Source organism: Taurulus bubalis, assembly GCF_910589615.1.
Source record: "Taurulus bubalis genome assembly, chromosome: 3".
Lineage (NCBI taxonomy): Eukaryota > Metazoa > Chordata > Actinopteri > Perciformes > Cottidae > Taurulus > Taurulus bubalis.
In genome coordinates, this window is record NC_136591.1 from 18,030,999 (window position 1) to 18,044,460 (window position 13,462).

Genomic DNA, 13,462 nt, shown 5'->3' on the forward strand with positions numbered 1-13,462 from the left:
GTCTCTCTCACATACACACAAACAAACAAACACACACACGCACACACACACACACACACACACACACACACACACACACACACACACACACTCACACACACACACACACACACACACACCCAGACCTTGTCTAAGAGAGAACATGTGTTTCAGTAAGTTTCAATTAACAGGGAACTAGCATGTTGACTCGCTGAGTGACATTTCTGGTTTAATAGACAATTTATCATATTTCTTTAAATATTGTTTTACCCACAATTGTTTTCTCCCACAAATTGAAATGTCTTTAAATACAAATCAACATGAATCCAACACATTGTAGCAAATAAATACATCGAGTCAGAATATGTTATCTTTCAGTAAATAAAAGAATTTGTGTGTTTATAAACACTATTGGTGTTGTTATTGGCGTATTTATAAACACTATTGGTGTTGTTTATAGACATTGTTGATGTTGTTGGTGTGTTTATAAACAAACAGTGTTGGTGTGTTCATAAACATTTTTATGTTGTTATTTGTTGTTATTGGTGTGTTTATAAACATTGATTTTATTTGGTGTGTTTATAAACATTGTTGATTTTTGTTGTTGTTGGTGTGTTGATAAACAGTGTTGTTGTTGGTGTGTTTATAAAGCAGTGTTGATATTTTTGTTGTTGTGTTTTATAAACAATATTGATGTTGTTATTGGTGGGTTTATAAACAATGGCCGCCCTGCTCACTGGACCCAGCATCCTCCTCCTGTGGGGTCTCGTGTGACGCTTCCCCTCCATCTCCCTCTCAGTGTTACCACATCTTCATCCAGGCTCCTCACCGTCTCTCTGCTACATTTAAAAGCTCCACCAACACCAACATCTGTTCCCATAGCTACCAATCTGGAGCCAACCAGAAAAAGTTGTGGTTTTAAGATAAAAGAGGAGAAGGCTTTGTCACCGAGCCATAATTGCAGCTCAGAGTGCCGGCAAAGCTCTCTGCGTGAGGAGAATGTAATTATCTTGACTCGGCAGCCCGAGGCCGGTGACTCATGAATCAACTGGTGGACATGGACTGGGAGACGCACCGTCCCAGTGGAGCTGTGTCGAACCACTCGTATGCCAGTTCACGTCCACAATAATACATGGTGAAAACTATGGGAAGAGTGGGGATTGAACAGGCTACCTTGTTGTCAGGACGAATACTCATCCCCATGAGCTACATCCTTTCAGATAACTGAGTGAAATGGTCGAAATGAGCATATTAGTTGTGGAGTTATGGCCACAGAAATGTTTTTGTGAGGTGAAAATGAGATCCGTTCATCTTTGAGTCCAAGGCCCTATTTCTCGTACCTGGCACAACAAAGTCGAGCAAATGTCCTATCATTTGCTGAGAAGCAGGAGATGATCATGAACCCATATGAGGAAGTCAATACTTTAATCATTCACAGCAAACGTGTTGCGAATATTTCAACGTTTTTGCAACGTTGTTGGTGTGAACGCAGCTTAACACCGACCCCGCTGCGAGACACAAGCGTCGCAAATATATTAGAAGTTAAAGTTGCGTCAGTGTTGGGAAAATGTATCGGCAAATTTGAAGTGCTTCATCACCCAACTCAATCAGATTATATTTATTTAAAAGTAGTATACGAATAAATATATACTTATGAGGATATATGTACTGTATGCGCGAATGAATCATGTACTATACATGTGTATATATATGTATGTGTAGATTACCATATAACTAGCAGTTTTAATATGTGTATGGGCGGATCAGTATGTATGTATTATTCATATTCAGAAATTCAATCAATTGAAGCAGTGAAAATAAATTGTGTATGATTCTCTGTATTCTCATCACGATCACCTTAATCATTTTTCTACAATAATGATATGTATGGTGTACTAATAACACTGTCATATAATTATGAGTGCTTTCAACACATCCATAAGTTTCTTAAGCCCTAAATAAACTTAAAAACAGCGCGACATGCAGAGGGTGATAGTCTATGTCTGGGAGACGGGCAATGGGCGTGGGGTGTTCAATGTCCGCGGCTCGAGAAGCTCTCGTAAATAAGTGATTTCTTGCCGGCAGAATCTATATCGCCGCGTACAGGAAGTCATCCTGATGTGAGAACGAATCTTGGCGATCTGGAAGAACTCTCTCCCTATAAAACTAATATAACTAATATCGCTCCTTCATCAATGAGGAAGAGAGCTGCCTTTTTTGTCCGGTGGGAGTGGCCAGCTAATCCAGTGAATTTCAGTAAGTCTGCCCGGGAGCAGGTTTACATTTTTGGCTGTGTTGCTATGGTGATTTATCTAAGCTTTCTTCGAGCAACCGAAAAGCCAGACCTATGTCCTCTTATCCTGAAAATTAGCCCGCTAACTCAATAAGCCAGGTATGAGAAACAGGACCCAGGCTGGACGTTAAAGTCAGTGTTCAGGTATCACGACAGCTGGTCTGAAATCAGGAGGAAAATGATCAAGATGGAAGGAACCCGGTCGTGCCGGAAATTTTGACGAGGTTACGGGATTTATGTAAATACATAAACTTAACGGTAAGTAGATTTTTTTCTGAGCGGATAGAACTCTTCCCACAAGGCTTTGCTGTATTTCAGCAATTTTAATGAAGTTAATCAATGTTGTGGTTCCGGAGATCCTTTAGAAAACGTCACATGACTTATTTTTCTTTTTTTCTGTCCGATAATGGGCGCCGTGGGGCTAAAAAGGTTAAGCGTCCCCATCCCTCTGAAAGCAGAGCAGCCAAGTGTGTTTCCTCTTCAGATCTCCTGCTTTCAACACTCGACCCAGCTGAAAGAGAACTCAAGTTTCTGAATGAATGAAGACAGCTCACCCTCCGGTTAGATAGCAGATCGTGTTTCATCATAGAGTCTGTCTTATTGTTTGTTTTCTGTTTGGCTGTGGTTCCAGAACCTGAACCGGCCCTTCTATCGAACCCTTACTACCAGACCGTGTTATAATGATGCATTAAAGCCATCTGGTGGGACCTCGAAAACCGGACCGGAGCAAAAAAAACAGATCACCCAACTCTCCCCGAAACAAAAAAGACAGGAGTATTTCCTTTACACTTTCGGATTTAGACCTTCCGGCTCTGAGGAGTGAAACCTATGCGTTATGTATTAAAGCTGCATTAGCTCTCTTGGCCACCAGGGGGTGACTCCTCTGGTTGTATAGAAGTCTATGCTTCATGTGTTAAAACTGCATTCTCTCTCCTGATCACGAGGGGGCAACTCCTCTGTTTGTATAGAAGCATATGCTAAATGTGTTGAAACTGCATTATCTCTCCTGACCACCAAGGGGCGACTTCTCTGATTGTATAGAAGTATATGCTTCATGTGTTAAAACAGCATTCTCTCTCCTGACCACCAGGGGGCAACTCCTCTGTTTGTGTAGAAGCCTATGCTAAATGTGTTAAAGCTGCATTCTCTCTCCTGACCACCAGGGTGGGACTCCACTGGTTGTATAAAAGTCTATGCTTCATGTGTTAAAGCTGCATTCTCTCTCCTGACCACCAGGGGGTGACTCCTCTGGTTGTATAGAAGTCTATGCTAAATGTGTTAAAGCTGCATTCTCTCTACTGACCACCAGGGGGCGACTCCTCTGGTTGTATAGAAGTCTATGTTTTATGTGTTAAAGCTGCATTCTCTCTCCTGACCACCAGGGTGTGACTCCACTGGTTTGGAATCAGACAGACAGTGTTTTCCATGTGTTCTGCCGGAGCATCACTGTTCCACCACCTCCTAAAGTCAGCTGATGTTTTTGTGTGCATCCTCTTGACAGGAAGTAATCGGGGCTCCAGTAACCACTCCAATCATTAGGCTCATTAGCCATTAGCCTCGTTGAGCTTGTCTAGGACCTTCAGGGCAACTTAAGCCTCGTTAGGGGCTCATTAGAGGCCATCAGGCTCACAACTGTGGGATCAGGAAATGAGCTTCCTGTTAACGGGCTGACCAAACAGCGCTTTAGGTGGAAGCCTGTTGCTAAACATTCATTCATTTAGCCCCGAAACCAGGAGGCCGTCCTCCCAAGAGCCGGCGTCCAGTAACACCATGTGTCCAGGTGGTGAAGGAGGAAACAGGGACACAAAGTCCACCGAGGAAGGAGCTCAGGGGGATGGATCCAACGTCCACTGCAGACACAACAGGAAACACTCACACACTTTCTGGAAGAGATTGTCTCTGCTCGCGGATGAAACTTCAGACCCTAAATGTTGAATGGAGAACTCATGTCCAATAACACAATGTTTCCTCTGAGCCGGTCCAAGGTAAAGCTCTGGATCTAAACTGCAATCCAGAGCTTTACCTCTGTTTAAGCTGCTCCCATGAAGGACAGATGATGTGCTGACCTTTACCTTTACTGCAGGAAACACACTCTCTCTCTCTCACACACACACACACACACACACACACACACACACACACACACACACACATACACACACTCAGCTGCTCCCAGCATGCACCTGAAGGCTGCTGCTGCTGCAATCTTAATGCAGCTCGCTCCTGTCCATCTCCTGCCTCTCTCTCTCTCTCTCTCTCTCTCTCTCTCTCTCTTTCTGTCCTACCACTCTTTTAATAGTGGCTCGCCCCCGAGGCTGCTCTGCAGTCTCTCCATCTCGTATCTACAATCCGTTGGAGTGAAAAATGCAGAAGGTTTTTGTTGGAATTCTCTGGAATATTCTTCCGGTGTTTTGTGGAGTCGGAGCTGCTTGGTTTTGACCCATGTCTTAAATCAGCTGTAAATAAATACACTAAAAACAATTATTTATCATCCAATTTGTTTCTCATCTCTTGGGTACCTTGTTAGGCTTTCTTATCCATGAAAATATTGTTGTATGTGTAGGAGCTATTTAATAATAATATAAGTTATTTTTGTTCACAAGTGGTATTGTTTATTTATAGTTGTTTTACGTAGGTTTTAGTTTGTTAATTGGGTAATGCTGTAGGCACCTGGTGTACTTAAAGGAGTAGGCGGGTATAGGACCGGGATGCACCTGGGTAGGCCTATAGTTTTCAGCCAGCCAGCCAGCCAGCAGCAGCGACAGTGACAGGTCAGCACGGGAGAGGCAGCATGGGGCGTTTTGTTTGTTTATTTGTTTGTTTGATTATTTTAAGTTACAATAAATAGCAATAAGACCAGACTCCCGCATTGGACCCTGCATTATTTTGGCTGCGTCAATAACATAACCTACGGTGCATCAGTGGCTTTTGATATTGGTTTATTTTCTTTCATTTATATTTATTTATTTGATTTACCGGACAAATGGCCACTACAGTATGTTTTAATATTTTTGGTCTGGGCCTCTGGGCCTTTTCTTTGTCAGTATACCTCTCGATTTCAATTTTTAAAAAATGGTAAAATGAACCTCAAGAGAATCAAGAGTGTTACCAGTGGTGGGCCGTCAGGGCCTGCTAAGCCTTCGCTGCTGGCCTAAACAGAATCACAAAGTTATAGCTATTTTATAATTTAATTGTTTTTCACAAATACACTACATGTATTATAATTATTTTTCCCTAACAGCTTATTTTCTCATTGCACAGCTCCTTGTCTTCCTCTGTCCTCTGTCTGTTCCTCTGCACTACCTGCAGCCTTCAGCCTGCAGGCGTGGATGTATATGTTTGGTCAGTGGCCCAGTCGGTCCAGACATAGCTCCTCAGGTCGGTCCTGCATGCTCGTAATAGTGAGATCGCGCTGTGACGGGCGGGGAGGTGGGCGCGCCAGCTGTTTAGCTGTTTATTTGAAGGCGGAGGTCTGAAAAGCACGGCCCGCCACTGGGTGTTACGGGTCAATTTCGACCTATATATATTTACTTCAGCAATAGAAATTTAATACAAACACAAAATATAAAAGAACAAGTCATAAAAGGAAATATAGATTTGGTCTGGTTATCTGGTTAAGGCCTGTTTAAAAGGTCTGGTTAAGGTCTGTTTAAGGTCTGGTTATCTGGTTAAGGTCTGGTTATCTGGTTAAGGCCTGGTTAAGGTCTGGTTTTCTGGTTCTCTGGTTAAAAGGTCTGATTAAGATCTGGTAAAGATCTGGTTATCTGGTTAAAAGGTCATTTTAAGGTCCGGTTATCTGGTTAAGGTCCGGTTAAGACGAGCCTAAAATGTTCCCATGTTTGGTGACTCTCAAGTCCTCCTCGGTGGACTTCGTCTTTGTCACTTCACAACTGGTCTGGACCTCTTGGCATCAAAACCAAGCTACTTGTCGTGTTGTTGAGGAAAATATGTTGGTTTGGTTATAAATCCTCTACCATCCACTAGGTGGCGTATGTTACAACATTAGCAAACATGAAGAAGAAGACAACGCTGACTTTCGGCTTCACACTTGAGACACAGGGCAGTGGCCTCCTGGGTGAAAGTCCTGTGTTTGTTTGACCTCAACCCCAGCATGTGAAGGGCGGCCCGACTCTGTCCTCGAAGACCTGAAGCCCCAGCCGCCATCACATGGTACTATTGATTGTTGATGGATATCGAATGTGTCGCCAGTCCAAATGGCACCCGGTGCCACGGCCATCGAGTTTGAAGCAGATTGGATCAGCTGATACGAGGCGGACGCACGGACACACGGACGTCATTTATTTCTACTCAGATTGTTCGTTGGAGCCCAGAAAGACACCTTCACGGTTATCGGGTTATCAGGTTATCAGGTTATCGGGTTATCATATCAAGTTTCTGCCTCTAATAAGTCACACGCATACTGAACTCTTCCCAACAGAAAGAAAACAAGATCGTGCTTGTTGTATTAAGCTCATATTACTTTTTAACCATATTATCAGCCTTATTTGAGAAACCAAATATGCCCTCATGCACCCTGTGTCTCATGTTGGCTTTATTGAACGTTACAGCTCTTTATCTGCTTCTCAAATCTAATCCACCCTCAGAAGGCCGTTCCGTGTGGCCCCCGGGGGATGCGACCGCATTCTAGCATTTCTTCTTTTTCTTCCCGTTCTCTCTACTCTCTTCGGACCGCCTCCACGGCGGGCTGACCTTGAGGGGTTCAGAGGGTGGCGAATCGGGCCGGTAATTGCTCGTTAAGGCGCGTGCGTCATTGGAGCGGTCCGGCTTGTTTCAGACAGGGAACGACCAGACCGGCACGGACTCTCGTTCGCACATTCTATCGTCTTCTATTGTCTTCTCTTGTCTTCTCTTGTCTTCTATTGTCTTCTATCGTCTTTGATCGTTTTCTCTTATCTTCTATCGTCTTCTCTTGTCTTCTATCGTCTTTTCTTGTCTTCCATCGTCATCTATCGTCATCTATCGTCTTCTGACCTCTTCTATCGTCTTCTCTTGTATTCTATCGTCTCTTTTGTCTTCTATCATCTTCCTTTGTTTTTTCTTGTCTTCTCTTGTCTTCTATTGTATTCTCTTGTCTCTCTTGTCTTCTATCGTTTTCTATTGTCTTCTATTGTCTTCTATTGTCTCTCATCTAACTCTTCCATCACGCACGCTCGCCTCAGAGCAACGTCATCGACCTCGGCCCATCTCAAGTGTCCGTGGAGTCGGCCGCCGAGCGGTCGCCGCCTGCAGAGCATGACCCCGCCCCTGCAGGCCTCCCGCATGAATTAAAGAGCTCCAGGTGTCTCTCCTGTTCTAATCCCTCACTGAGCAGCACATCTTCACCTGTCTGTAACTCAAACTGCAGCTCCTTCATATTCACACCGGATGCATACACATGCAGGTGACCTCCACCTCTTTGGAGCTGATCCGGGTTCTCTCTTTTTACTGAAGCCGCTTCTCCTCATCCACTCCCACATGCAACTCTTTACCTCAGACATCAGGAAGGAGACATGGTTGTAATTCTTGGTGGATCATTTTTAAATTAATTAATATAATGACTACTCCGTTCTCATTCTGGTTCTTTCTTTCCGTCAGACGCAATTTCTCGATTTTAATTTTAACTTTCATCACTCTATCATGTATTCATCACAATCATTTCATCTCTCTCTCCTCCTATCTGCCTCAGTCTCTCTTGGACATATGAGAGCACACACGCACACACACACACACACACACACACACACACACACACACACACACACACACACACACACACACACACACACACACACACACACACACACACACAGATTTGTTGTAGTGAGACCTCATGGGGGCCGTCATTGTCATGGTCATTGTCATTTTTCTGCATGAGTATTAAATAGTGGTGATTTACTCCTTTACTACACCCACTTCTGAGCAAACAATGCATATTGGTCCATCAAGTACTGTCATATACTGCTCTTTCTTACAATATATAACTTTAATTCATATTGTTTCCCCTGTTATCCTCTCTACCTGTCCCTGTAGTCATGGCCTCCTCATTGCAAATGTCGGGCTCATCATTTTCAGCAGGAGACTGTCTTATCTGCTGCTCCGAAACTACAAAGAAAAAATAAGAGTCATATTACTGCATACTTCAATATCAATATTATATATCAATATTTGCATAATATTTGCAAAGTCTATGGATCGCCCCTCCTGCCCTCTTCCTCCCGTCCATCCTCCCTGATGCGTATCTTTGCGGTCGGGCTGGCCCAGCTATTGGTAGCCTATCTGAGAAAACTTTTGGGAAAAGACGGGCTACGGACCGAACCAACTCTATTTGGGAGGGGAGAACTCGCATGGTACACCGGTTTTACCATATGAGGAAGTTCTCCCCTCCCAAATAGAGTTGGTTGGTTCCATAATGGACCGAACCAACTCTATTTGGGAGGAGTGAACTTCCTCGCATGGTACAACCCATGCAGAGGCTGAGGTGTCAGAATGTGGAACGTGTGTAGCCCACTTTAAGAGAAGATGGACTAACGTGACAAATGTCAACAAATAAAATTCTCGACCGTCCCAGAAGTGAAGCGGCCCACCGGGAACTCTCCCGATTCTCCCGATTACCCACCCCGGGCCTGCACACACACACACACATTAGGTCTTTAAACATGACAGAGATTTTAAATAATTCATGTTCAGGGGTATTAGTGAGCTGCATTTCTATTCATGTGGGGACAGTCATATGAATAAAGTTTTGTCTAGTTCAGTGGTTCTCAAAAGGGGGTACGTGGAGATTAAAAAAATATATATATGTAAAAGCAACATCCATTCAAAAGTCCTTTATAAATTGTTATTTCATAAATATTCAATGAAATATAAGTGTAAGTTCATAAACAGAATTGTATATATTCTATATTAAATCAGACACATCAGGCACAGCGCTGTGTATTACATCTTTTTTTCAACTAAGAATGCTTTGCGCTGGTTAGGGGGTAGTTCGCTGAAAACATATTTTACAGAAGGTTGAGAACCACTGGTCTAGTTTATTAGAACCATATAATCTATAAAAAGCTGCATCAACCCTTGAAGACGCCCAGTGAAGTGTGGACAGAACACGATGTCTTCATAAATATCCTCCTTTCCATCTTCTCAAAGGTTTACTCAATTATAACAAATGACCTGACTTTCCCAAAAGTGTCCCCATATTCTGGAGATATCCTTACTTTGTCTTTTTCAAATGTCCTCAACTTTCCAAAAGTGTCCTGACTTCTAAGATAAAGTTTCAAAAAAACACATCATCATTGTCCAAAACTCACCCTTTCTTCACTTCTAAATTATAATAAATTAAATAATTTTCAAAAGAATATCTTGATGTCCTCTCTGTCCCTAATTTCTAAAGATGTCCTCACTTTATTTTCAAATGTCCGGACTAACTTTCTCTAAGTGTTCTGACTTCAAACTAAATGTCCTGACATTTAAAGAAAAGAATAAATCCTCGCTTTTCAAAAACGTCATCTTTTTTCAAAATCATTCCAGTTTTCTAAATTGTTCCTAAGTCGCCACAAATGTCCTATTTCAAGTAAACATTTCCTGACCTAAAAAAAGAATGTCCACACTTTTGAAATTGTCTTGATTTTCCAAGATGACTTCACTTAAGGTCAATTTCCTCTTTTATAAGTCCACATGTCTGCATCTTTAAACGTGTGTTTACTTTGCAATAGTGGTCCTCAAGGACATAAGGACAGAAGGACAGAAGGATAGAATAACATCATGATAAAAGGACAGAAGGACAGAATGACAGAAGGATAGAAGGAAAGAAGGATAGAAGGACAGAAAGATAGAAAGATAGAAAGATAGAAGGACAGAAGGACAGATGAAGAAGTAGAAGCACAAAAAAGACTTCTGTAATCTTTCAGTGTGGAGATAAAAACATCGATTAATCTCCCAGAACGATGTGTTATTGAGTAATATTCCGCTATTGAGTAATATTCGGCTCTCTTCTATTGTCTTCTATTGTATTTCCTTGTCTTCGATTGTCTCTCTTGTCTTCTATCGTCTTGTATCATCTCTCTTGTCTTCTATTGTCTTTTATTGTCTACTCTTATCTTCTATTGTCTCTCTTGTCTTCTATTGTCTCTCTTGTATTCTATCACCTTCTCTTGTCTTCTATTATCTCTCTTGTCTTCTATCGTCTTCTATCGTCTTCTCTTGTCTTCTCTTGTTTTCTATCGTCTCTCTTGTCTTCTATCATCTTCTATTGTCTCTCTTATCTTCTATCGTCTTCTATTGTCTTCTCTTGTCTTCTCTTGTCTTCTATTGTCTCTCTTATCTCTCTTATCTTCTATCGTCTTCTATTGTCTCTCTTGTCTTCTATCATCTTCTATTGTCTCTCTTATCTTCTATCGTCTTCTATTGTCTTCTATTGTCTCTCGTTGTCTTCTCTTATCTCTCTTGTCTTATCTTCAGTGATACTGAAAATCTTTTTAGTGCATCGCTGTCCTCTTCACTATCTCTTCATCCTCTTCACTATCTCCTTATCCTCTTCACTATCTCCTGATCCTCTTCACTATCTCCTCGTCTTTACTATCTCCTCATCTTCGTCTTCATCGTTTCCTCCTCTTCGTTATCCGACACTAATAAATGTCGCCCCACAAATCAGCTCAAGCAAGGATAATTACGCTGCACAGCACGAGGAAGACGTCACAGCTTCATCACACCGTCATGTGTCAGAACCCCCGCTGTGACATCACCTCACAGCGAGAACATCTGATCAACTCCCACGGTCACAGTCAGGAGGAGCGACGGAAGCAAAGGATGAACCCGTACAGCAGATGTCAGAAGATGAGAGACAGGAGGTCCTCATCGCAGGAAGACCTCCGTGTAGGGCCCTCAACACTCATACAAGTACTTAGTTTACAAGTACAAGTACTGCATTAAAAAGCATCGGAGGGAAATCAGCAAAACCAGAAATTGTCATTATTAATCTACAAAGCACGCAAAAAATATTGAAAAGAAGAAATGAGTACAAATAAACCTGTTGCATCTTTAAAGCGAGACGGCAGCAGCGTGTCGATGCTGCTGCAGCTTCTTCTGGAGCAATGCATCGTGTTTATGATTATTATACTGACAAATAAAAGGAGGGTCCGGAGTAAACAGCACGATGTAGTACACGTAGAGCAGTAGAAGTACAATGTGGCATCACATAGAAATACTGAAGGGAAGTACCTTGAAATGTAACTTTACTATATTGATGTTGCAGATGTTTATATGAATGATGATCATCTGAGATCAGTGAAGGAGGAAGTTTATGAGTAAAAGTACTGCAGTACAATAATACCTGCTTATATATGCACGACCCCCATGATGTAGTATATTGGCATGTGATCGGGTCCCTATGATGATGATGATGATGCTAAGGCACGCTCCCCGCTCATGAACATGATGGAGAACAGAGCTCGTCCTACCTGTCCGCGCTTAGCGCCGTGAGCGTGAACACGGACACGCCGACCGAGGTGAGCTGGATGACGGGGATGAGCTTGCACGCCGCCTCGCCGAATACCCACTCCTCGGAGAAATAGCGGAAGGCGTCCACCGGCACGCAGGTAACCAGCAGCAGCAGGTCTCCCGCCGCCAGGCTGGAGATGAAGATGTTGGGCACGCTGCGCATGGCGCTGTTGGTGATGAAGATCTTCACCAGGGTGACGTTGCCTAGCAGACCCACGGTGATGATCAGGATGTACACCGAGGTCATGACGCAGCGCACGGCGGTTAAGTGCGCTGTCTCCGCGCTGTCCGAGGACGCCCACCAGCCGGGCTCCTCGGTGGAGTTGGTGCTCAGAGCCTCGGCGAGGCTGGACGGGAACTCGTCGTCCATCACCTGGGCGGTAAGATCCACGGAAGGAGCGGGACGATGGCGGGCGCGCGTCGGGAGGCTCCGCGCGTAAAGACAACGGGTTGTAGGTTCTACTCCGATACAACTTTGCGTAACATGAGTTTATCATGAGATGGGCTCCGATCTCACCGGGGGAGAAAGAGAGAGAAGGTGAGAGGAGAGAGAGAAGGCGAGAGGAGAGAGAGAAGGTGATAGGAGAGAGAGAGAGAAGGTGAGAGGAGAGAGACTCACGAAGAGAAGGAGGCTGCTTTCACACCGCTAACGGAGACTGACTCTCTCCGTGTGTGTGTGTGTGTGTGTGTGTGTGAAAGAGAGAGAGAGACAGAGAGAGAGAGAGAGAGAGAGAGAGAGAACGACTAGCATTAAGAGATGAAGAAGAGAGGGATGGAGAAAGCGAAGCAAAGATGACAAAAATACAAATATTCAGGGAGGAAGAGAGAAAGGGGAGGATACACCATATGGCCAAAAGTATGTGGACAGTGTATTTTTTTTCTTTACAACACATACGACTTCCTCTGACCTTTGACCCTCGCATGAACAGGAGCAACTCCCCAAAGTCATGTCATGTAAGTACAATAGATCCCATTTCACATGACCATGCGACTAGAAGTACAATATATGTCATGTGATCAGAAGTACAATAGATGTCATGTGATCAGAAATACAATATATGGCATGTGACTAGAAGTACAATAGATGTCACGTGATTAATGAAGTTATAACATAGTTATAACACATTAAATGTGACATAATGATTCATATAATGAGTAGTAGCTGATGAAGAAGAACAGCAGCAGTAGAATTATAATGATAACAAAATCAGGAATGATATTGGCAATATGAATATCAATGCAACTATTAATAATTATGATCAGAGCACAAAACCGTCGTTGATTTGCATTAAAAAGCTGCAGTCGAGCGAAGAACCCATAGCCTGAGTGGGATCTGAACCCATGGTGAGCTCATGTTGACAGCTGCACGCGTCTTCTCTCTCAGGGGAACAAACACACACACAAAGAGGACGTGTGTTTCTTCTCCTGCCTAATTTTATCTCTCCTGCATCAGATTGATTATTAAAATAAAAAAAGCACTTAGTGTGACAGCTACAGGGAGCCGGTGGCAGGTTGAGGGATTAAGGCCCACAAAGTCGCTCTGCAGCTCTGGGGTCAGTCTCCACCAGAAGTGCTTCTTCTGCTCACGGCTCATCTGAAGGAAAGAAAGGTCGTCTTTAGATTTAACAAAACGCACAACGAGAGCTGAGAGGTGACGAGTCACTCTGTGATTCACCAGATTCTCCTCCGAACACTCAT

At 43.3% G+C, this 13,462-nt stretch overlaps 1 protein-coding gene across 1 annotated transcript in view; it reads right to left on the reverse strand.

Annotated features, from left to right (window-relative positions):
• nmbr (neuromedin B receptor) overlaps positions 1-12,134 on the reverse strand; it is a gene marked incomplete at both ends in the record, with an annotated part of 31,466 nt that extends 19,332 nt beyond the window's left edge. Inside the window, one exon of the mRNA XM_079216363.1 lies at positions 11,725-12,134. Coding sequence (XP_079072489.1) covers positions 11,725-12,134 — 410 coding nt within the window. The remainder of the gene's footprint in view (positions 1-11,724) is intronic.
• Positions 12,135-13,462: the final 1,328 nt, after the last annotated feature.